Source organism: Loxodonta africana, chromosome 25 (genome assembly GCF_030014295.1).
Source record: "Loxodonta africana isolate mLoxAfr1 chromosome 25, mLoxAfr1.hap2, whole genome shotgun sequence".
Lineage (NCBI taxonomy): Eukaryota > Metazoa > Chordata > Mammalia > Proboscidea > Elephantidae > Loxodonta > Loxodonta africana.
This window is the reverse complement of record NC_087366.1, coordinates 53,512,146-53,538,180: the sequence shown is the minus strand read 5'-3', so window position 1 is coordinate 53,538,180 and position 26,035 is coordinate 53,512,146. Positions and strand designations below refer to the sequence as shown.

The following is a 26,035-nucleotide window of genomic DNA, read 5'->3' as shown; positions in this document are numbered from 1 at the left end:
CTAGCACAAATCCTACCATTATTTACTTCCTTCTTTCTTTTACCTCTTTAGTGACTGGAAGCACATGTTTTAGCACTTTGTTGTGTGACAGAACAGGGGTCTTAGTCCCTTTCGCCTCCTTCATACCTGTATTTCTCCTCGGTAAGAGAGGAGATCTGTATTAGCAAGAGAGATTTGTCTATCTTCTAGGTGTTTCCACTCCAAAGGCTATAATGATGCCTGGCTACAACCGATGACTGCCCTGACGGGGAACACAACAGAGAACCCCTGAGGGAGCAGGAGAGCAGTGGGATGCAGACCCCAAATTCTCAAAAGAACAGACTTAATGGTCTGACTGAGACTAGAAGGACCCCGGTGGTCATGGCCCCCAGGCCTTCTGTTAGCCCAGAACAGCAACCATTCCCAAAGCCAACTCTTCAGACAGAGATTGGACTCAACAATGGGTTGGAGAGGGATGCTGGTAAGGAGTGAGCTTCTTGGATCAGGTGGACACTTGAGACTATGTTGGCATCTCCTGCCTGGAGGGGAGATGAGAGGGTGGAAGGGGTTAGAAGCTGGCGAAATGGACATGAAAAGAGAGTGTAGGGAGAGAGCGGGCTGTCTCATTAGGGGGAGAGTAATTGGGAGGGGAGATGAGAGGGTGGAAGGGGTTAGAAGCTGGCGAAATGGACATGAAAAGAGAGTGTAGGGAGAGAGCGGGCTGTCTATTGGGAGTGTGTAGCAAGGTGTATATGGGTTTTTGTGTGAGAGACTGACTTGATTTGTAAACTTTCACTTAAAGCACAATAAAAATTATTAAAAAAAAAAAAGAAGAAGAAGAAGAAGAATATAACGAGGATCTGTGTCATCCTGCACCCTTGGGGTGGAGCCAGGGTTCGGGCTTCTCGGGCACAAGCATAAAAGGTGGGCCCGTCTCCTAAATGCTGGCCAGAAAGGATGACACTGGATACAAAAGAATCAGAACTCTGAGAAGACGGGAGAAAGGAAGAAGACCTCAAGATACTCAGCAGAAAATGATACTGTATAGACTATTTGACATGATAAAGAACGTATGTTTGTTTGTTTGATGTTTTCAGGCTCACTACGTTATAGCCAATCACCATGTTTTTCTTTTTAACCAAGACTGTTACTAGGTTTTACCTGGTTTATAACTCTTCAATTATTGTTAAGGATACTTGAATCTTATCTCTTTCTGTTAATATTACATTACTTTCCCCCATATATTTTAAGTTTTTTTTGATAGCTTTGTTGATGTAATAGGAGTCCCAGGATGCTGCAAACTGTTAAGTGCTTGGCCACTAACTGAAAGGTTGGCGGGCACGTCAGAAGGAAGGCTTGACAACCTGCTTCTGAAAAATCAGCCATTGGAAATCATGCGGAGCACAAGTCTACTCTGACACACATAGGGTTGCCATGAGTCAGAACTGACTAAACAGCATTTAGTTTGGTTTCATCGATGTATAAACATATAGGAGAAACTACACATATTTAAACTGTACAATTTTATGAGTTTTGACATGTAAAACCATCATCACAATCAAGAGAAGGAGCATAACCATCATCCCCAAGTGTTTTTGTATTCACCTCTTCCTCACTGTGTCTCTTTGGTTACCAGGCAATCACTGATCTGTGTTCTGTCATTATAGATTAGTTTCCATTTTCTGGGATTCTGTGTAAATGGAATTGTACAGTATGTGTTGTTTGTTGTCTGATTTAATTCACTCAATCTCCTTGTGGTTGCCAGAATTGATAGTTCCTGCTGTTTTATCATTGCTGATGGTATTCCAAAACTTGTTTATCTATTCCCCTGTGTATGGATGTGTTAGTTATCTAGTGCTGCTCTAACAGAAATAAGTGGATGGCTCTAACAAAAGAAATGTATTTTCTCAGTTTAGCAGGCTAGAAGTCTGAATTCAGGGTGCTGGCACTAGGGGAAGGCCTTCTGTCTCTGCTGGCTCTGGAGGAAGGTCTTGTTTGAGCTTCTGCTTCTGGGTGATCTTCATGTGGCTTGGCATTGTTCTTGCCCCATCTCTGCTAGCTCACTTGCTTGTTTAATCTCTTTTACATCTCAAAAGAGATTGATTCAAGACACACCCTACACTAACCCTGCCTCATTAACATAATAAAGACATAACCACAGGCATACCAAAACCAAATTCATTGTCATTGAGTGGATGCCAACTCATAGTGTCCCTATAACCAAAAAAAAAAAAAAAACCAGTGCCGTCGAGTCAATTCCAACTCATAGCGACCCTATAGGACAGAGTAGAACTGCCCCATAGAGTTTCCAAGGACCGCCCAGTGTCTCTATAGGATAGAGTATAACTGCTCCATAGGGTTTCCAAGGCTGTAATCTTTATGGAAGCAGACTGCCACATCTTTCTCCCACGGAGCCACTGGTAGGTTTGAACCACTGACCTTTCAGTTAGTAGTCAAGCACTTAACTACTGCACCACCAGGGCTCCTACCACAGGCATAGAGTTTAGGAGTTACAACACATATTTTGGGGGAATACAATTAAATCCATAACAATGAATATCTGGGCTTCCCCCACCCCCGAGTTTTTGTCTTTCACAAACGAAGCTACTATGAACATTCTTGTACAAGATTTAGCGTGAACATATACTTTTGTTTCTCCTGGATAAATACCTGAGAGTGAAAAGACTGGGTCATGTGGTAGATGTAGGTTTAGCTTTTTAAGAAACTGGCAGTTTTCCAAAGTGGTTATACCCTTTTAAATTATAACTAGCAGTATTATGAGAGATCAAATTGTCCACGTCCTTGTCAACACTTGTTATAATCGGTTTTTTAAGTTTTAGCCATTATAATGGATGTGTACCTGTTTCCATCAAGTCAGTTCCAACTCATAGCAACCCTATAGGACAGAGTAGAACTGCCCCATGGGGTTTCCAAGGAGCAGCTGGTGGATCTGAACTGCTGACCTTTTGGTTAGCAGCCAAGCTCTTAACCACTGCACCACCAGGGCTCCATAGTGGATGTGTAGTAATGTCTAATTGTGGTTTTGCTGTTCAGTTCCCCCAATGACTAATGATGTGCATCTTTTCATGTGCTTATTTGCCCTTCATAGACCTTCTTTGGCGAAGTAGCTATTCAAATCTTTTGTCCATTTAAAAAACTGAATTGTTTGTCTTTGTGTCAATAATTTGTTAAAAGTTCTTTATATGTTCTAGATACAAGTTCTTTTTGGTTATATGTTTTCCAAATATTTTCTCCCAGTTGGTAGCTTGCCTTTTCATTTTTATAACAGTGAACGTGGAAGAGCCAAAGTTTTTATTTTGATGAAGTTCAATTTATTAATTTATAGTTTTAGAATTTGTGCTTTTTGTGTTTATTTTAAAAAATCTTTGCCAAACCCAAGATCATGAACATTTTTTGCTATGTTTTCTTCCAGACGTTTTATAGCTGTAGTTCTTACATTTAGGTCAGTTAACCTATTATGTGTTAAGTTTTGTATATGGTATGTGGTAAAAATCAAACTTAATTTTTTGACATATGGATATTCAATTATTCTAGCACCATTTGTTGAAAAGATTATCTTTTCGCCATTAAATTGGTTTGGCACATTCATTGACCATCAATTGACCATCTGTGTGTGGGTCTATTTCTGGACTTCTTATTCTGTTTATATGTCTCTCTTCACACCAGGCCATGCTGTTATGATTTACGTAACTTTGTAAATTTGAGGAAGGTTGTCTAAATCCTCCAACTTTGTTCAACTTTTTCAAAGATGTTTGGCTATTGTACGTCCTGTACATCTCAAAATACGTTTTAAAATCAGCTTGTCAGTTTCTGTAAAAGAACCTTCTTAGAATTTGATTAAAGGATTCCATTAAATTTATAGATCAATTTAAAGAAAATGGACATCAAAATTATATTAAATCTTCCAATCCATGAAGACAGTATATCTTTCCATTCATTTTACTTCTTGGTATTGTTTAAGTTTTCTATATCCATAGTGATTTTTCTATCTACATGTTCTACCAATTATTGAGAGAGAGGGTTTGAAATCTCCAACTATAATGGTGGATTTGTCCACATCTTCCATCAATTATGTCAGTTTTTGCTTCATACATTTTGAAGCTCTGTTATTAAAATTTAAGATCATTATTTCCTCTTGATGAATTGACTCCTTTAGCATTATGAAATGACTTTCTTTACCCTAGTAATATATTTTGCCTGATATTAATATGAATACTTGAGCTTCTTTTTGATTTGTGTACCTTGGTACCGAACCAAAACCGAACCGTACCTTGGCATATATATGAAAAGTCACAGTCATGAAAATACTATAAAATGCAGTTCTACTCTGCAACATATGGGGTCACCATGAGTCAGAACTGACTCCATGGCAAGTACTTTTGAATATGTGTATATATACATACATATACATACATACATTTAGTTGCAACTCGACAGCAACTAACAACTTTAAATATGTATGTACGTATATACACACATAACACATGCACGCATGCACGCGCGCACATGCACACACACACAGAACCAAACCAAAACACCCATTAGCGTTGATTCCTACGCATAGGAACCCTATAGGATAGTGTAGAACTGCCCCAAAGTGTTTACGAGGAGTGACTGGTGTATTTGAACTGCCAACCTTTTGGTTAGTAGCCATGGTTCTTAACCACTGAGCCACCAGGGCTCTCCCTCTCTCTATGTGTGTGTACATATATATACACACACACACATATATACACATACATATATATATGTGTGTGTGTGTGTGTTAGTAGCAACTAACAGCAGTAATTTGTATGCCAAACCAGTTGCCAATGAGTAGATTTCGACTCATGGCAATCCTATGTGTCACTGAGTAGAACTGCTCCATATGGTTTTCATGACTGCAGTACAATGGGTTTCTCTTATATATGGCTTTTCTAGTCTTGGGTTTATAATGCTGGCAAAAATGGTTGGGTGGGCCACGATCTTGCAAGCAGTTGGTCAGTGTTAGGGATTGAATCATGTCCCCTCAAAAAATGTATTAACTTGGCTACTCCACGATTCTCAGTATTATGCACTTGTCTGCCATTTTGTCACCTAATGTGATTTCCCTATGTGTTGTAAATCCTACCTGTATGATGTTAATGAGGTGGAATTAGTGGCAGTTATGTTAATGAGGTAGGACTCAATCTATAAGATTAGATTGTGTCTTAAGTCAATCTATTTTGAGATACAAAAGACAGAAGTGAGCAGAAAGACCAGGGACCTCATTACCACCAAGCAACAGGAGCTAGGAGTGCACCTCCTTTGGACCTGGAGTCCCTGTGCTGAACAGCTCCTAGACCAGGGGAAGACTGATGACAAGGACCTTCCCCAGAACTGACAGAGAGAGAAAGCCTTCCCCTGGAGCTGGCACCCTCAATTTGGGCTTCTAGCCTCCTAAACTGTGAGAGAATAAATTTCTGTTTGTTAAAGCTGCCCACTTGTAGTATTCCTGTTATAGCAGCACTAGATAACTAGGACAGTCAGTATACTATTCAAATAGGGTGTATAAAACCACCCAATAGGATTAAGTGATCTTGTGGGAGTTGGTCAATTACTATGCAAATTAAATGACTCTGGCCTAACTAGGTCAGTTCGTGGTCCTTGTGGGAGGATCATGACTTGAAATTGATAAGATGGAGGCTTACATAAGGGCCAAATGCACAGAGGTTCAGGGGGACCTCGTTATCATCAAGAAGAGCCTAGAGCAGAGCATGTCCTTTGGACCCAGGGTCCTTGAACTGTGAACCTCCTAGACCCAAGTGAGAGAGAGTTGTCACACTAAAGAAGATGTGAGAGGGAAAGAAGTGGCTGCAACTACAGCAGAGTCCAGCAGCAGAGAAACAGAAGCAGCAGTACAAGTGTTGAGAACCATGAGACCAACAGACAGCTGCAGTAGGCTTACCAACCCACAGAGCGAGAAAGAGCTGAGTGCCTCCAGGCAAGAGGCTTGCTGGCAGAGTGGGGTGTTTCTGGACACTTGCTGGTGGAGCTGAAGAGCTATAACACTTGCCTGAACCAGGCAGAGACCTAGAGAAGGGCTGCCAGATGGCAAGGTCAAGAGAAGGATCACTGGCTGGCGTCACCAAGAGAAGTGCCATTGGCTGGTGTGCCAAGAGGAGGGCCTGCCTATGGCAAGGTCAAGAAGGAGCTGAGGGTCATCTCGGTTGGAAGCTGTCCTGATTGACCAACAGTATCTTGTCTCCTGCGTCGGATTCTGTTACTTCTGAGTTGATCCTGATCCCGAGTTGTAGCCTTTTGCTTCTCTAACAAACCACATAATTGTGATTATGGTCTATGAGTTCTGTGTGGCCATTGCAATGAATTATTGAACCCAGCAGAGATGTAGAGAGTGCTGTGGAGGGGACAGCTGATGTCAGAAATGGCGAAGGAGTTGGAAAGTAAAGGTATGTCTGACCTCACCTGGTGGGAATCAGCTTTTGCTGATCTTGATTCTCATCTCTCCTCTTGAAGTTAGACGAGATCTAAAAATTAACGCTAGTAGAATACAATGACTCTGACATTTTGGAAGTAGATCACCAGGCTTGTCTTCCAGGGCACCTCTGGGTGGGTTCAAACCACCAACCTTTCACCTAGTAGTCAAGCGTATATATACATGTATATAATAAATGTAAAACGTTTAACTTAATTGTGCGTTTTTGTAGGTAGCATATAGTTGGATCTTCCTTTTTTATTAAATCTGGCAATCCCTGCCTTTTAATGGTTTATTTAAACCTTTTACATCTAATGTGATCATTGATATGGTTAAGTTTAAATATGTCATCCTGTTATTTGCTTTCTATTTGTCTCATGTGTTCTTTGTTACCCTTTCCTCTTATTTCTGCCTTCATTTGAATTGAGTATTTTTTATCTCTGTTGTTGGCTTGATACCTATAACCCTATAATTTTGTTATTGTGTTGTTGCTGCTTTAGGGTTTATAATCGTGATGATTAAGGTTGTGTCATCTTGGCAGGGCCATAATTCTCAGTGGTTTGGCAGTTATGATGTAGTTTGGCAGTTGTGTAATGATGTAATCACCTCCATGATGAGATCTGCTGTGAGTAGCCAGTCAGTTGAAGGGGAGTTTCTTTGGGGGTGTGGCCTGCATCCAATATATATGGACTTTCTGGCAAAGCTCTCTGTCTTTTGCTCTCTATGGATCCTGCATCTGGCTTCTCACAACCTGAACTCTAGTTCTTGGGACTTGAGCCATTGACCTGCAGCACTGCCTGCCTATCTTGGGATTCAGCGGCTCCACAGCCTGTAAGCCAGCAGCCTGCCATCTCACCTGCCAATCTGGGATTCATCAGCCTTTGCAGCCTGTGAGCCAACAGCTTGCCATTTGACCTGCTGATCTTTGCTTCATCAGCCCCTGCAGCTATATGAGTCAGGAGAAGCCTGACCCACGAACTTGCAACTTTCCAGCCTCTACAACTGTGTGATCCATTTCCTTGATATAAATCTCTCTCATATGCATGCAAGAGCTGGACAGTGAAAAAGAAAAACAGAAGATGAATTAATACCTTTGAATTATGGTGTTGGCCAAAGAGTAGTGAATATACCGTGGACTTCCAGAGGAATAAACAGTCTTAGAAGAAATACAACCAGAATTCTCTGTAGAAGTGAGGATGGAGAGACTTCATCTTACTTACTTTGCACATGTCATCAGAAAAGACCAATCACTAGAAAAGTATGTCATGGTTCATAATGTACAAGGTCAGCAAAAATTAGGGAAACCCTCAACAAGATGGATTGACACAGTACCCATGACCGTGGACTCAAACTCACCAACAATCATGAAGATGGTGTAGGACCAGGCAACATTTCATTCTGTTATGCATAAGGTCACTATGACTTGGAGCCTATTCCACTGACCTAACAACAGCAGTGGGTGTGAAGTGGTATCTCATTGTGGTTTCATTTGTATTTTCCTAACGGCTAATGATGTTGAACATCTTTTCATGTGTCCATTTGTCATTGTATATCTTCCTTGGAGAAATATCTATTCAGATCCTTTGCCCATTTTTAAAAATGGATTTATTTGTCTTTTATTATTGAGTTGTAAGGGTTCTTTATATATTCTAGTACAAGTCCCTTATCAAGTATATGATTTGTAGATACTTTCTCCCATTCTGTGGATTATCTTTTCCCTTTCTTGATGGTGCCTCTTGAAACACAAAAGTTTTTAATTTTGATGAAGTTCACTTTATCTATTTTTTTTTTATTGCATGTGCTTTTGGTGTCATATCTAAGGAACCATTGCTAAATCCAAGGTCATAAAATTTATCCCTGTCTTAGGCTAGGTTCTCTAGAGAAGCAAAACCTGTATAAGGAGATTTATATAAAGGAAATGAATGGTTCAAGCGGTTGTAGAGGCTGGAACATCCCAAATTCATGGGTCCAGGCTGGAAGCTTCTCCAGATTCACATAGTCACAGGGGCTGGCGGACCCAGTATTAGCACGTCAGACAGCAGGGCACTTGCTCACAGGCTGCGAAGAATGATGAATCCCAAGATCGGGAGGCAAAACCACAGGTAAGCTGCTAGCTCAAGTCCCAAGAACCAGAGGTCAGATGAACAGAAGCCAGCTTCCGGATGGCTCCCCTAGCCTTGCCAGAATGTCCACTTATAGTTGATGCAGGCCACGCACCCAAGGAAAAACCCTTTCAACTGACTGGCTACTCAGAGCAGATCCCATCATAGAGGTGATCACATGCTATCAAATCTCATCATGAAAGTGATCACATCATCATACAACAGCCAAACTGCATCGTAACTACCAAACCACTGAGAATCATGGCCCAGCCAAGTTGACACACAACCCTAAAGATCACAATCCCTATGTTTTAATCTAAGAGTTTTATAGTTTACCTTTAGGTCTTTAATCCATCTTGAGTTAATTTTTGTTCATGGTGTGAGGAAGGGGTCAGTTTCATCTTTTGCATATGGATATCCAGTTGTCTCTTCCAGTCAGTTGGCCAGGTAGCTGTCTTCCAAATGTCTTGGCATAGACGAGTGAGCACTTCCAGTGCTGCATCAGTTTGTTGAAACATCTCAACTGATACTCCATCAATTCCTGAAGCCTTGTTTTTTGCCAATGCCTTAAGTGCAGCTTGGACCTCTTCCTTCAATGCTATTGGTTTCTGGTCATATGCTACCTCCTGAAATAGTTGAACGTCAACCAATTCTTTTTGGTATAATGACTGTATATTCCTTCCATCTTCTTTTGATGCTTCCTGCGTCGTTTAATATTTTCCCCCATAGAATCCTTCAACATTACAACTTGAGGCTTGAATTTTTTCTTTAGTTCTTTCAGCTTGAGAAATGTCAAGCTTTTTCTTCCCTTTTGGTTTCCTAACTCCAGGTCTTTGCGCATGTCATTATAATACTTTACTTTGTCTTCCTGAGTTGCCCTTTGAAATCTTCTGTTCAGTTCTTCTACCTCATCATTTTTTTCCATTCCCTTTAGCTACTCGATGTTCAAAAGCAAGTTTCAGTTTCTTCTGACATCCATTTTGGTCTTTGTTTTTTAGTGATCTCTTGCTTTCTTCACGTATTGTGTCCTTAATGTTATTCCACAACTTGTCTGGTCTTCAGCTATTAGTGTTCAATGTGTCAAATCTATTCTTGAGATGGTCTCTAAATTCAGGTAGGATATACTCAAGGTCATACTTTGGCTCTGGTGTACTTGTTCTAACTTTCTTCAGCTTCAACTTGAACTTGCACATGAGCAATTGATGGTCTGTTCCACCATCCCCAGCCTTGTCCTCACTGACAATATTGAGCTTTCCCGACTGACTGGAAGAGATCCATATTTATGCCTGTTCCACAGAAACGTGATCCAGCTGATTGTGGAAATTATCGAACAATATCATTAATATTACATGCAAGTAAAATTTTGCCAAAGATTATTCAAAAGCAACTGCAGCAGTACATTGACAGGGAACTGCCAGAAATCCGAGTCGGATTTAGAAGAGGATGTGGAACAAAGGATATCATTGCTAATGTCAGATGGATCCTGGCTGAAAGCAGAGAATGCCAGAAAGATGTTTACCTGTGTTTTATTGACTATGCAAAGGCATTCGACAGTGTGCATTATAACAAATTATGGATAACCATTCTGAGGAATGGGAATTCCAGAATACTTAATTGTGCTCACGAGGAATCTGTGTATAGATCAAGAGGCAGTGGTTCCAACAGAAAAAAGAGATACTGAGCGGTTTAAAGTCAGGAAAGGCGTGTGTCAGGGTTGTATTCTTTCACCATCCTTATTCAATCTGTATGCTGAGTAAATAATCCGAGAAGCTGGACTATATGAAGAAAAACAGGGCATCAGGATTGGAGGAAGACCCATTAACAACCTGCGATATGCAGATGACACAGCCTTGCTTGCTGAGATTGAAGAGGACTTGAGGACACTTACTGATGAAGATCAAAGATGACAGCCTCCAGTATGGATTACACCTCAACATAAAGAAATAAAAAATCTTCACAACTGGACCAATAAGCAACATCATGATACATGGAGAAAAGATTGAAGTTGTCAAGGATTTCATTTTATTTGGATCCACAATCAAAGCCCATGGAAGCAGCAGTCAAGAGGTCAAATGACGCACCGTGTTGGGCAAATCTGCTGTAAAGTGTTAAAAAGTAGAAATGTCACCTTGAAAATATAAGGTGTACCCGACCCCAGCCATGGTGTTTCCAGTTGCCTCATACGCATGCAAAAGCTGGACAATGAATAAAGAAGACCTAAGAAGAATTGACACCTTTGAATTATGGTGTCAGCAAAGAATATTGCATATACCATGGACTGCCAAAAGAACGAAGAAATCAGTCTTGGAAGAAGTACAATCAGAATGCTCCTTATAAGCAAGGATGGCGAGACTGCGTCTTACATACTTTGCACATGTTATCAGGAGGGATCTGTCCCAGAAGAAGGACACTATGCTTTTTAAAGTGGAGGATCAGTGAAATAGAGGAAGACCCTCAATGAGATGGACTGACACAGTGGCTGCAACAATGGGCTCAGGCATAACAGTTGTGAGGATGATGCAGGACAGGGCAGTGTTTTCCTCTTTGTGAATAGGATCGCTGTGAGTCAGAACCAACTCGACAATACCTAACAACAACAATCCAGTTGTCTCAGCACCATTTGTTGAAAATAACTGTACCTTCATTTTGAAAGATACAATTCTAGGGAGTCAGATTTTTATTTCAGTATTTTAAAGATGTTGATGTCTTTTGCCTTGAGTTGTTTCTGACAAGAAATGTCTCTTGTTGCTTTTATCTTTTATCCCTTTTCTACCTATTATGTCTGTTTTCTCTAGATGCTTTTCCTGCTTTCCTCCTTGCCACTGGTTTTAAACAATTTGATGTACACTGGTGTAGTTGTATTTATGCTTCTTGTGCTTGACTTTTGTTGACCTTCTGGACCTGTAGTTTATAGTTTTAATCAAATTTGGATCACTTTCATTCATTATTTTTTCGAACTTTTTTTGTCTCCTCACCTCTTTCAGGGGCTCCAGTCACAAGGGTATTGGGTTGCTTGAAGTTGTGCACACTGATGCTGTGTTCACTTCTTTCAGTCTGTTATGTTCTTGTGTTTTATTTTGGAAAGTGTATATCACTATGTCTTTGAGTTCACTAATCTTTCATTCTGCAGCGCCTTATCTATTTTTAATCTCATCTCATTTATTTTTCATTTCAGCCATTGGTTTTTTCACTTTTAGAAGTTAAATTTGGGTAATTTTTTTTATCTTCTGTGTCTTTTCTTTACATGCCCATGCTTCCCTATAGCATTTGAACACACAGAATATAACAGTCTTGTTGTCTTTATGTAACAATTCTTTCACCTGTGTCATTTCTGACAGTTGCTATTGATTGATCTTTCTTATGGTTTGTATTTCCCTATTTTTTTTGTATGCTTCATATTTTTTATTGGATTTCAGACATTGCAAATTCACAATTGTTGGATGTTGAATGCTTTTGTGTTCCTTTAAATATTCCTGAGTTTTGTTCTGGAATGCAGTTAATTTACTCGGGAACAGTTTGATCTTTTCCAGCCTTACTTTTAAGCTTTGTTAGGCAGAACCAGAGCAGGCTTTAATCATGGGTAATTTTTCACCGTTACTGAGTACTCTACCTAAAGCTTTGCTTATCATGAGATTTTTTTTTACTATGGCTGGTGGGAACATAGACCATTCTTTACTCTAGTGATTGTTCCTCTTTTTCCTTTCTGGTGGCTCTTTCCCCAGCCTTGGGCTCATTGCTCGCATGCATGTGCTTCCTAGTCCTCAGCGGAAGACTTGAGGGAAACCCAAGAACTCTCTCTGTGCAGCTATCTCCTCTCCACGCAACTTGCTTCTCTAGAACCCTGTCCTGTGGAGTCTAGATGCCTTGGCCTTTCCAAATTCGTCTCAACTCAAAAACATCATCTCATTGTGTTTCTCCTCCCTGGCTGTGGCCTGCAGACTCTCTCCAGGGAGTAAGCTGGCACAGTCATAGCACTCACCTAATTTGTTTCACTTCTCTTAGGGATTGCTGTTGGGTACTGCTTGTTCAATATCTGAAAATTGTTGTTTTCATATATTTTGTACAGTTTAAAAAAATTTTTTAACATGGGCCCTGATATTCCATTTTGACTGGAAACTATTGTCCCTGGAAAATTTTTTACACCATTCTCTGAATGTAGAGGGATTTCATTATTGGTAACTGAACACTGAGTTCTTTCTGCTAACTTTACTGTGAGACCTTCCAGATATTCCTGGACAGGCACTATGGCAGGTTTACAAGGATAATATGTTGTTATAAAGTCTCCTATTCATTTCTGATTGTCTTCTCCATCAGACTGCAAATTCTCTGAGATCAAGGACCCTCCATTTCTTATATTTCTGTATCCCCACTTAAAAAGACCCTCATAAATAGAGTCCTAAAGCACATTGTAGGTACTCAGCATAAAATTGATTATTGCAAGCAGTTATTACTGATCAGCTGTGACAAGACTGAATTAGATATATTTATTTCTAAAAATTTTATTATTTCTAAAAATTTTATTGTGGTAAAATACATATAACAAAACTTTCCATTGTAACCATTTTTAAATGACATTAATTGCATTCACCATGTTGTGTCATGAACACATTTATTTTTAACTGCTACTCAACCTTTATCCTACCTGAAGTGTTAACAAATAATACAGTTGGGATTTGAGCTTATGTTGATTAACTATCGATGCCACATATTAAAATGGCATGAGTAAAAATGAACCCTGATTCATTCAGTACTTACGCACGCTGGCAAGAAGAACCACCCCAATCCCCCATTGTGGTCAGCCGAGACATTTTTTCTGAGTAGGTACCCACCAAGCTTGCTACCAAGTTAACATCTCTTTAAGGCAATCAGAACAGAACGCAGAGAAATCAAAACCCTGTAAAAGCTACAAACTAGCTTGCTAGTTCTCCAGCAATGGAGAACCCTAATTCTTCATATAAAAGCATATCTGAATATTAGCCAAAGTAAATATTAGCTGAAGTAATATTCTATTAGGTCATTTTGGAACTTTGCTCCTTCCACCGATGTGTTGTCACGCAATTCTGCTCTAAGTAGGGGGAAAAAAATTACCTCTTTATCTGCTTTAATATTCTGATAGTATTTTGAAAAAAAGTACAGTGCAATTTCACTCACTCACTCTGCAACAAATATGCCCTCATTCAACAAAAAATATATTCCAGATTCTGCTTCCCGTGTTGCAGGTGTCCTGAGGGGAAGCCCCAAATGCCTTGTTCTATTTCTATATCGAGACTTTGTTTAGGTTAACAGTAGTGTATTTATGTGAGGACTCGTTCATTCCTCCAACAGATTATTCATTAAGAACCCCAACATTCCAGGCATTTTCCCAGGTTACAGAAGTGAACAAAGCAGATAAATTCCCTGTGCTCATGGGACTTATATTTCGGATTTGTGTGTATGTGAGAGGGGCAGTCAAATAGATAAGCAAATGTTGAGTCAGGTGGTAAGAGCTCTAAGGTAAAAATAAACCACGGCGAGGAGCTGGATAATCATGGGAGGGACTTCTGTTTTATGTAAGGTGGAAGAGGAAGGCCTCTTTAATAAGATATGCCATCTTTACAGATGTTGGTGGCTTGGCCTGTGATGTCAGCATATGAGAAGTGGTCCAATTTTGGACATATTTCAAATGATTATGTTGAATGGAAGGAGCCAGACAAAAAAAGAATACCTGCTGTACGACACTGAGTCACAGTTCAAAAAGAATTGATCGACGTTCAGTCATTTCAAGACGTAGCATGTAACCAAGAACAAAAGGTACTGAAGAAAGAGGTCTAAGCTGCATTGAAGACATTGGTGAAAGAATAAGTCTCCAGGAACTGATGGAACAGCAACTGAAATGTTTCAACAAATGGATGCAGCACTGGAGTTGCTCACTTGTCTGTGCCAAGAAATTTGGAAGACAGCTACCCGGCCAACTGGCTGAAAGAGATCCATATTTGTGCCCATGCCAAAGAAAGGTGATTCAATAGAATGCAGAAGTTATCAAACAGTGTCATTAATATCCAAGCCCTGTTGGTGGTGCAGTGGTTAAGAGCTCAGCTGCTGACAAAAAGGTCAGCAGTTCAAATCCACCAGACACTCCCTGGAAGCCCTGTGGGGCAGTTCTTCTCTGTCCTATAGGGTTGCTGTGCGTTCGAATTGCCTTGACAGCAATGAGTTTGGTTTGTTTTTTTTTGTCATTAATGTCACATACAAGTAAAATTTTGCTGAAGGTAATTCAAAAATGGCTGCAGTAGTACATAGGGAACTGGCAGATATTCAAGCCAGATTCAGAAGAGGACATGGAATGAGGTATATATATCATTGCTGATGTCAGATGGATCTTGGCTGAAAGCAGAGAATACCAGAAAGATGTTTACCTGTGTTTTATTGATTATGCAAAGGCATTCGACTGTGTGCATCATAACAAATTATGGACAACATTGCGAAGAATGGGAATTCCAGAACACTTCATTGTGCTCATGAGGAACCTGTACATAGACCAAGAGGCAGTCGTTCAAACAGAACAAGGAGATACTGCAAGGTTAAAAGTCAGGAAAGGTGTGCGTCAGGGTTGTATACTTTACTTATTCAATCTATATGCTGAGCAAATAATCTGAGAAGCTGGACTATATAAAGAAGAACGTGGCATCAGGGTTGATGGAAGATTCATTAACAACCTGTGATATGCAGAAGACACAACCTTGCTTGCTGAAAGTGAAAGTGAAGGGCACTTGAAGTACTTAGTACTTGAAGTACATCGACTGCCGGAAGAACAAGGCTTGAGTTGCAATATTGAAGGATTCTACAGAGAAAATACTAAACGATGCAGGAAACATCGAAAGAGAAGATGGAAGAAATACAGAGTCACTGTACTGAAAAGAATTGGTTGGTCAAGAACCGATCGTGCTGAAGAAGAGGTCCACACTGCACTGAAAGCCCTGGCAAAAAACAAGGTTTCAGGAATTGACAGAATACCAATTGAGACGTTTCACCAAACGGTTGCAGCACTGGGTGCTCACTCATCTATGCCAAGAAATTTGGAAGACACCTACCTAGCCAACTGACTGGAAGAGATACAGATTTGTACCCATTCCAAAGAAAGGTGACCCAACAGAATACAGAAATTATCAAACAATATCATTAATGTCACACACAGGTAAAATTTTGCTGAAGATCATTCAAAAGTATTTGCTGCAGTACATAGACAGGGAACTGCCAGAAATTCAAGCTGGATCCCAAAGAAGATGTGGAACAAGGGATATCATTGCTGATGTCAGGTGGACCTTGGCTGAAAGAGAATACTAGAAAGATGTTTACCTGTGTTTTATTGACTATGCAAAGGCATTTGACTGTGTGCATCATAACAAATTATGGATAACCGTTTTGAGGAATGGGAATTCCAGAACACTTAATTGGGTTCATGAGGAATCTGTACTTACTCTAAGAGGGAGTTGTTTGAACACAACAAGGGGATGCTGCTTGGTTTAAAGTCAGGAAAGGTGTGCGTCAGGGTTATAGCCTTTCACCATACTTATTCAATCTGTATGCTGGGCAAATAATCTGAGAAGCTGGACTATATAAAGAAGAAAGAGGCACCAGGATTGGAGGAAGACTCATTAACAACCTGCGTTATGCAGATGACACAACCTTGCTTGATGAAAGTGAAGGGCACTTGAAGTACTTAGTGAAGATCAAAGACCACAGCCTTCGTTATGGATTACACCTTAACATAAGAAAACAAAAATCCTCACAACTGGGCCAATAAGCTACATCATGATAAGCAGAGAAAAGATTGAAGTTGTCAAGGATTTCATTTTACTTGGATCCACAATCAACAGCCATGGAAGCAACGGTTAAGAAATCAAACGATGCATTGCACTGGGAAAATCTGCTGCAAAGGACCTCATTAAAGTTTTGAAAAGCAAAGATGTCATCTTGAAGACTAAGGCGCGCCTGACCCAAGCCATGGTATTTTCAATCACATTATACGCACGTTAAAGCTGGACAATGAATAAGAAAGACTGAAGAAGGATTGATGCCTTTGAATTGTGGTGTTGGCGAAGAATACTGAATATGTCATGGACTGCCAGAAGAAAGAACAAATCTGTCTTGGAAGAAGTACAACCAGAATGCTCCTTACAAGCAACGATGGGGAGAATGCGTCTTACATACTTTGGACATGTTGTCAGGAGGGATCAGTCCCTGGAGAGGGACATCATCATTGGCAAAGTACAGGGTCAGCAGAAAAGGGGAAAACCCTCAACAAGGTGGACTGACACAGTGGCTGCAACAATGAGTTGAAGCATAACAATGATTGTGAGGATGGTGCAGGACCAGGCAGTATTTTGTTCTGTTGTGCATAGGGTCACTATGAGTCAGAACACACCGGATGGCACCTAACAACAACAACAACAAGGTGCTAAAAAGCAAAGATTTCACTTTAAGGACTAAGCTGTGCCTGACCCAAGCCATGGTGTTTCCGGTCACCTCATATGCATATGACAGCTGGGCAATGAATAAGACTGAAGAAGAATTGATACCTTTAAATTACGGTGCTGGTGAAGAATACTGAATATACCACGGGCTACCAGAAGAACAAACAAGTATGTCTTAGAAGAAGTATAGACAGAATGTAACTTAGAAGCAAGAATGGCGAGACTTCGTCTCACATATTTTTGACCTGTTGTTAGGAGGGACCAGTCCCTGTAGGAGGACATCATGCTTGGTAAAGTAGAGGGTCAGCGAAAAAGACGAAGACCCTCAATGAGATGGATTGACACAGTGGCTGCGGCAATGGGCTCAAACATAGCAAAGATTTTGAGGATGGCGCAGGACCGGGTAGTGTTTACTTCTGTTGGACATAGGGTTGCTGTGCGTCGGAACTGCCTCAACAGCACCTAACAGGTGTATGACTCCATTTATATAAAATCCTAGAAATTGCAAAACATTATCTATAGTGATGGGAGATTGCTTGGAGACAGGAGGGGGTAGAGAGAGATTACAAAGAAGCATAAGGCCTGTTTTGGGAGTGATGGATATATTCAGTATCTTGATTGTGGTGATGGTCTCACAGATATACACATGGGTGTATGTCAAAACTTATCTAATTGTGTGTTTAAATCTGTACAGTTAATTATACGTCAATTATAGCTCAATAAAGCTACTAAATCAAAGAGTGCACAGGATTGGCTGATGGGTTGGACTTGGATGATAGAGAAAGATAGGAATCAAGGATGGCTTAAGTTTTTGACTTGAGCACAAAAGATGGGAGTTGCCATTTACCAAGGTAGAGAAGACTGAAAAGAGGAGGTTTGAGAGGGAATAAAGAATTTTATTTTCAACATACTAAGTTGGAGGTGCCTATTAGACACACTTAAGATTCTAAAACAAATAAACACATACTCATAACCTGTGCTGTCCAGTTGATTCCCTTTTATAGCAACCCTACAAGACAGAGTAGAACTGCCCCATCGGGTTTCCAAGGAGTGGCTGGTGGATTTGAACTGCTGACTTTTGATTAGCAGCCAGATGCTTAACCACTGTGCCACCAGGGTTCCAATAAACACATAGTAGAAAAGAAATGAAGAAATCCTAATGGCATTACTACTTAAATGGAGAGTCCCTCTTCATGAACTTATCCATTGTACATTCTCACCAGACAGCATGTGAACTTTGCTGGACCAATGGAATATTTCGTGGCCTCTGCAGACAAATATCTGTGGGCATCTCTTCCCCATCTCTTCTTTTGTTAAATATTATGGATTTCAAGGACAAGCCATACTTCTTTCCTTTTGTTTTTGCTCTGCTTTTAATGAATTCAATTAGTGTGGGAAGCCAAGTGATGGTTTTGGCTGGTGAATAACCGTGGCTGTAGTGAGAAGCCACCGTCCATAGACAGATGCCAGCCGTTCCATTCATGGCCAGAGCATCATAGCCCTTTGCTCTGCGGCTGACTTGACGGTTGTGTCCTCTTTATTTTTTTTAATTGCACATGTAGCTACCTCAGTTATATTATGACTTAAATGGTATCCCTGGGCGATGCAGATGGTTAAGCACTTGAGCACTAGCCAAAAGGTTGGTGGTTTGAATCCACCATGAGGCACCAAGAAAGTCCTGGCAATCTGCTTCTGACAGGTCACAGCCTTGAAAATCCTATGGAGTAGTTCTACTCTGCACACATGGGGCCGCCACAAGTTGGAATTGACTTGACAGCAACCAACAACAACAAAAACATGATTTAGACAAGCTTTTGCTTCCCTAGTCAGAAAGTACAAATAGGTTTTTCCCCTGTTGTGATTAAAAGGGGGCAGGGAGCATTTACCTGCGCTTGAATCTTGGCTACATCACTCACTAAGTGTGTAATGCCTCAAGTTACTCATCTCTAAAATAGGGATAGCAACAGAACCCACCACTGTGCGGCACTATTGTGTGAGGGGAGTCCCTGGGTGGTGCAAATGATTAGTGCTCTTGGCTGCTAGCTGAAAGGTTGGAGATTTTTTAGAAGTTTTTACTGGGTTAGAGGTGACCCGAAGAAAGTCCTAGCAATCTACTTCTAAAAAATCAGCCATTGAAAACCCTGTGGAGCACAGCTCTACTCTGAAATACACGGGATCACGATGAGTTGGAGTTGACTCCGTGTCAACTGGTTTTATTGTGTGAGGACTGATCTGATACATATGAAGATCTTAGACTAGGATCTGGGCATAAAGAAAGCACTCAATAAAAGTTGTTAGATGTCATTGAGTCCACGCCCAGCCACATGCACAATGGGATCTGACTGCCATCTGGCCCGGACCTCCCGGACCTCACAGCCCAGCAAAGACAGGTGTTTCTTTCATTGACTCAATTTTGGACGTAGGCTCCCAGGCCTTTCTTCCTAGTCCTTAATCTGAAAGCTGTGCTGAGACTTGTTCAGCATCATGGCAACACCCAAGCCCCCACTGACAGAGGAGCGGTGGCTGTGCTTGAGGTGCCCTGGATGGCAACTGAAATGGGGTCTTCTGCATGGAAGGTGGGAACCCCGCCCCTGAACTACCACTGCTCTGCAATGGATGTTCTTGCTGCTGCCATGGAGTGATCCCCTCAAGGTGACCCCATGTGCACAGTAGAATTGCACCCCATAGGGAAGCCTTACTTCCGAGGAGTCTCTGGGGAGGGGGGGTTTGAAGGGCCACTCTTCTCGTTAGTAGCTCAGAGTTCAACCATTTGCATGCCTAATCGCCTGTCCCTACTCTGACATAGATTATTTCATCGTTTTTATGTTGGTTGATTTCTACTAAGTTGTGGGCTTCTTTAGAGGAGAGCGGAAACCCTGGTGGTTCAGTGGTTAGGAGATAAGGCTGCTAACCAAATCGTTGGCAGTTTGAATTCACCAGGCGTTCCTGGGAACCCTATGGGGCAGTTCTACTCTGTCCTACAGGGTCGCTATGAGTCAGAATCGACTTGAGGGCCACAGGTTTGGTGTTTGGTTTTTAGAGGAGAGCCAGAATGTCTTATTTATCTTTTCACCTCTTCCTTTCCCCACCTCCCATCACCCTAGTGCTTTGTCCAGTATCTGGCATAAGATGGAAGCTCAGCAAATTCGTGTTGAATTAAATTACTACTTTCCTTAAGAATAAAGACCCAAGAATTTCAAGATCTCAGCTAGGGGAGGGAGGATGGAGGGGAAGGTAGGGTACTGACCACCTCCACCCCCAAGGCCCAAATAAAGACCAAGGAAGCCCCTGGCTCTAATTTACACCCCCAATCAGACTAGGGCATCTGGGGCGGGGGGAGGGGAGTCCCAAGAAACCGGGAGGAGCCGGAAGCCGGGGGTTGACAGTGGCAAACCTTGGGTGGGACTTGGTAGTTCGGAAAAGGAGGTACAAAACCAAGAGGGGGTGTGGGGGTAAGCTGGTTTGGGACGGACCACGAATCAAAAGCTGCGAGAGGGTCCCAGAAAGGACCTGTAGTTGGGACGGCGCGGGGACGGGGTGTGCAAGCGTGCAGAGGGGGGTGCGCTGCGAAAGGAATCGCGCGGAGGGTCGCGCGGGGAGGGACCCGGCCAAGGCAGGCGACTGGGCAAGGGAGAGGCTAGAGAGTCCCGGTTGCCAAGGCAGCCACACCAGGAGGCGGCCTCGGGGGGACGGACAGAGCTCCCGATGCTCCTCCTTCAGGTCCCCCTCACCCTCCCCGAGAGACCCTGCTGACGTGTCAGCCGGGAGCCCTTTCCACGGCGACAGCCCGCCCGTCCCGGCCCCGCCCCCGGCCCCGCCCCCGGACCGTCCCTCCCCGCCCCCTGCCGCCCGCGCCCCGCCCCTCGGCCCCGCCTCCCGTTGCCGCCCCGGCCGCCCGGCCTCGCCTCCCGTATCGGTCCCCGGCCCCGCCCCGCCCGGCCCCGCCCCGGCCCCGGCCCCGCCCCAGCCCCCTACCCCGCCCCCGCCACGCCCCGCCCCCGCCTCCCGCCCCGCCCGGGCCTCCTCGGCGTCACCGGCTCCCGAGTTGACCACAACATGGCTGCGGCGCCGGGGCTGCTCTTTTGGCTGCTCCTGCTCGGGCCGCCCTGGCGGCTGCCGGCTCAGCCAAACCCGAGCCCGGGCCGGCGCTTCTCGGAGCACAAGCTGTGCGCGGATGAGGAGTGCAGCAGTGAGTGCGCCCCCGGGCGGGCGGGTGCGGCCCCGGGGTCTCCGCGGTGGCGCTGGCCGGGGGGCTCGGCGGCCGTGCGGGCTGGGGGCTGGGGGCGCGGACCCTGCGGACTGGGGGCTGGGAGCTGGGGGCTGGGGGCTGGGGGCCGGGGGCGCGGGCCTTGCGGACTGGGGGCCGGGGGTGCGGGCCATGCGGACTGGGGGCTGGTGGCTGGGGGCTGGGGGCCGGGGGTACGGGCCCTGCGGACTGGGGGCCGGGGGCTCGGCGGCCGTGCGGGCTGGGGGCCGGGGGCGCGGGCCCTGCGGACTGGAGGCCAGGGGTGCGGGCCATGCGGACTGGGGGCTGGGGGCTGGGGGCTGGGGGCCGGGGGTACGGGCCCTGCGGACTGGGGGCCGGGGGTGCGGGCCATGCGGACTGGGGGCTGGTGGCTGGGGGCCGGGGGCCGGGGGTACGGGCCCTGCGGACTGGGGGCCGGGGGCTCGGCGGCCGTGCGGGCTGGGGGCCGGGGGCCGGGGGCGCGGGCCCTGCGGACTGGAGGCCAGGGGTGCGGGCCATGCGGACTGGGGGCTGGGGGCTGGGGGCTGGGGGCCGGGGGTACGGGCCCTGCGGACTGGGGGCCGGGGGTGCGGGCCATGCGGACTGGGGGCTGGTGGCTGGGGGCCGGGGGTACGGGCCCTGCGGACTGGGGGCCGGGGGCTCGGCGGCCGTGCGGGCTGGGGGCCGGGGGCTCGGCGGCCGTGCGGGCTGGGGGCCGGGGGCGCGGGCCCTGCGGGCTGGGGGCCGGGGGCCGGGGGCCGGGGGTGCGGGCCCTGCGGACTGGGGGCTGGGGGCGCGGGCCGTGCGGACCCAGCGCGGGAGTGGGCGAGCCGCGGGTCCCTGAGCTGCTCCCTTCCGCCTCTGCCGGCGCCGGGCAGGCGGTCCTGACTGTAGGGGGCTGCACCACCCACTTGTTGCCGGCATTTTCTCTTTGCTGACCGAGGCGGGGATCGGGGTGGCCCCTGGCCGCCCCCTACCCTGCCCTGCACGGGTAGGAGAGGAGATGGGGCTGCGCCCTGCGGGCCCTGGGCTTCCCACGCTGCAACCGAGAGGTTTCGTGCCCCCGCCGCGGGGACCTCGGTCGGTGCAGTGGCGGGGGCAGATGCGCCAAGGGCTGGTGGGCGCCTTTTTAGTGGCAGATTGACGGTGAGGATCGGAAGAGGCGCACTGGCGCTGTCCCTGCGCCCTCAGCTTTACTGGCATTTTGGGCTCCTACTGCCTTTTGAACAGCGATTGGAGTTTAGGTTTGGGACCGGCCTGGAGTCCACGCACGCAGTGTATTCCAAGGTCTCCGCCCCGACTCTGCCTCAATCCTGTCATTTCTGCGCATGGAAGCCTCCCTGCAAACTGTCAGGGCAGCAGGAAGGCCAACATCTCCATCTCGAAAGGGGCGGAGGATCAGCATCAGCCACCTGAGATAGGCAGCCGCCTCTCCAGTGCGCAGGAAGCGAAACTGTCCCCCAGTCCTGGATTGTGGGCAGTGTGGAGGGCAGAGATCTTCAGACTCAGATGAAGAGGGTTGTTAAATTAATAGCAATAAATACTCCAAGGATCTTATAAGCCAAATCACCCTTGGCTTTAGACACTTGTGTTGTTGGAATCCCTTCCTACGTGTTTGGTGGACTGGGACTTACTGACAATCGCTGCAGAAATGGTAGTTCATAAATTGTAAGCAATACATATAGAAAAATACTCATTCTGAAAAGGCCAAGAGGCCTACAGTTTGCTACTTATATTCAAATTGGTGTTATTTGCAAACAAATTTCACGAGAGGAAGAGTTATATCACTACAGCACCATTCAAGAAGACAAAAAAAAAAAAAAAAGCCACTGCTGTGGAGTCGATTCAGACTCATAGCGATCCTATAGGACAGAATAAAACTGCCCCATAGAGTTTCCAAGGAGCCCTGGAGGATGTGAACTGCCGACCTCTTCGTTAGCATCTGTAGCACTTAACCACTACACCACCAGGGTTTCCAGTCAAGAAGATGCGATTGCTAATTTGTGTTAAGCCCTCCTTGGAGGTTACCTTAGGGCCGGTGTAAACAAGCACCCTAAAGGCAGCAAAACTTCCACTAGTACTTCTTCCTTCAGTTTTCTCAGCACAAAACCAGGCTATTCGCAAGCAGGGTTGAGTATGGCAAAATGTTTGCTATCCTTTGCTTTCCAGCACTCTCCTACCTGGGTCCCTCGATGTAAGTTACCTGCAGATTCATATCATTGCTGAGGCCTCAGGATAAAGAAATGGTGTTGGAAGGGCCCACAGTTGTACAGTAACTTGAGAAATGATGTGTGTACAAACAGATGTGACCCAACACAACCAGCACCAGCAAGAGCAGGGCCTGGGTCTGTGCGGTGTTGTATGAAATAGTCAGCGAGGTGTTGGTGCAAGGTGTGTTTGTGTGCTTTTCACATAGCGGAAGCACGCGTGCATTATGTGGTCATTGGACACAGTGTTATAAATCCTCCACGATCTATTCTCAGGGTGACAAGAGTAACACTGCCGTTTCCAGTTCTGCTGGACCCCCCATCACCTTCAGCCTGGTCTCTCACCCTATTAGATCTGAGTTAGGATGCTGACATGTATTAAGAGTCACATTTTAGCTTTGGAAAGGAAACAGCCTCTGAATGTATATTGTTGTTCCTCGGATACTCATTAAAGGTACATTTTTATGTATTTTATTGCTAATTGACTTTTAGAAAAAACATCTCCATTGCATCCTTTTTTTTTTTTCGCTACATAAACGCACTTACTGTTCATTTCGTTTTACATGTGTATTACAAACTGTGTATTTGGCCCCCCCCCCCCAAATACTGCTTCTACCAGTTTCAAATTGAGTGTGGTTTGAGTCCTGCATTTGAAGCTGAAGGTAACTGACCTAATCCCACAGTTTTGCTTGGTCCCTACCACAGGTGATGTCCACTTTTGATTGTGTTTATAGAAAAATAGAAATAAGAGTATTTCTTCCTTTGTTTGTTTTGAAATCGTCTTAATGTTGAATACAGTCAACATTATTTACCTTCAGCGACTATCGCCTTGTTCCGTGATTGGATCCGTAAGATGGTACGGTATCCCTTCCTGCGAGATTAATCAGGTGCTGGGGAGAAAACACAACGCGGCTGTAAATGGAATCGACAGTGTTTACTGCTCCCTGGCAGCAGCTGCAGCCACTTAAAGGTGGTGCCTTTTAGTGGTTAGTTCAAGTTAATTGACCCCTTGGGGGTTCCAGGGTGCTCTTTCCAGCTCCCTGTTATTTCTGCATGTAGCCATGCTTAAGCCAGCCAGTGTCCGTGTTTGAGTTACCCATTTGCAAAATGATGCTTTTCATGATTATGAAACAGCAAAGATTGAGGATTAGAGGGTTAGACACGGGAACCCAAGAGCTTCACCCGAGATCGGCCATCTGTGATGTGGACACATAAATTTGTTTCTCAGCATCACCTACAGGGAAAAATGGGAAGAGCTTTCCTTCCCTCTGTCTCTGGCGCACCTTGTGATATAGAACAATAACTAGTTACCAGCTGCCATCAAGTCGACTTTGACTCACGGTGCCCCCATGTGTGTCACACTAGAACTGTGCTCCATAGGTTCTCAATGGCTCACTTTTTGGAAACAGATTTCTGGTTCTTTCTTCCAAGGCACCTCTGGGTGATTCTGGATGAACTTGAACCTCCAACTTTTTGGCTAGCAGCCAAGCACTTTAACCCAGGGAGTCCTGTAACGATAAAGCTCTAAAGATTTTAGATATTTTGAGAATATGAGCTGAAAGTCATTCCAGCGGGTACTGGAGAAACTTGACGGTTTAGAGTGGATTCTTGTATTTCCTGATAAATCACTGTGGACTGTAAAAGTTGAATCCTGATATCCGGTTAATTTTTTGTCTCTTTTATATACAGTGTTAATGTACCGGGGTGAGGCTCTAGACGATTTCACAGGCCCAGACTGTCGATTTGTGAATTTTAAAAAAGGTGATCCTGTATATGTCTACTATAAACTGGCAGGGAAATCGCCTGAAGTTTGGGCTGGAAGTGTAAGTAAAAATTTGTTATACCTTATTTCCTTACTTTTTATCAGCTTGTTTAGCACTGTAGATTTAAATAATTGTTTTCTTGGGGTGTTTGGGGCGGTTAACCTGTCCTTTCTGCTAGACTGAAAAAAGATGACTCTGTGTCCCCAGTGGGCATCAGACCTGGCAGAGAGCAGGGCTCAGCAAAGGTTTCTTAAGTAGGATTGAACTGATTCTGGCTATTGCTCTCAGCAACAAGTTCTAGGTCTTCCAGCCTTGGGTGTTCCACACATACTAAAGGTTGAAATGGTGAAAAGTCTTAGTTTCATTGCTTCAAAAAGGAAGGAACTGTTCTTTCATAGGATTCACGGGCATTAGACTTACTCCTGTAAACTGTGTGCAAGATAGTGTTTCAGGCATGCATGTTTCGAGTTGATTTTATGTGTATTTTATTTTCTATAATTACATCATTAATATTTACAGGAAAATTGGCATCCCTCTGAATAATGTTACCCAATTCTTCGTGCTCTTAGTCATGTGTTTAAAAAACAAAATGCCATTTTTGTTGTATGCTTAGCTGCCTGTTGGCTTTTAGCAACTACAGGTCGTGCTTTTTTGCTTCTCAGACACTTGCTTCTGCAGGCTCCCCAGGCACTCTGTTTCCAGCTAGTTTCATGGATGCCCTGCTATCAGACATGAAAATCAGTGCAGGGCTGAAGTTTGTAAGGAGGAGACTCACCCAGAGTAGCCTCATTGAGAGGTTTATGAGTTATTGTCCTTTCCTTTTTAAGAAGT

At 44.3% G+C, this 26,035-nt stretch overlaps 1 protein-coding gene across 3 annotated transcripts in view; it reads left to right on the top strand.

The window, feature by feature from the left end:
* Nucleotides 1–21,049: 21,049 nt before the first annotated feature.
* Nucleotides 21,050–26,035, top strand: part of MIA3 (MIA SH3 domain ER export factor 3) — a 62,089-nt gene continuing 57,103 nt past the window's right edge. For all 3 annotated transcript variants that reach the window (XM_064276876.1, XM_064276875.1, XM_064276874.1), the window contains exons 1-2: nucleotides 21,050–21,198; nucleotides 25,131–25,264. In XM_064276876.1, the coding sequence (XP_064132946.1) occupies nucleotides 21,066–21,198; nucleotides 25,131–25,264 (267 nt within the window). In that variant the 5' untranslated portion in view covers nucleotides 21,050–21,065. The remainder of the gene's footprint in view (nucleotides 21,199–25,130; nucleotides 25,265–26,035) is intronic.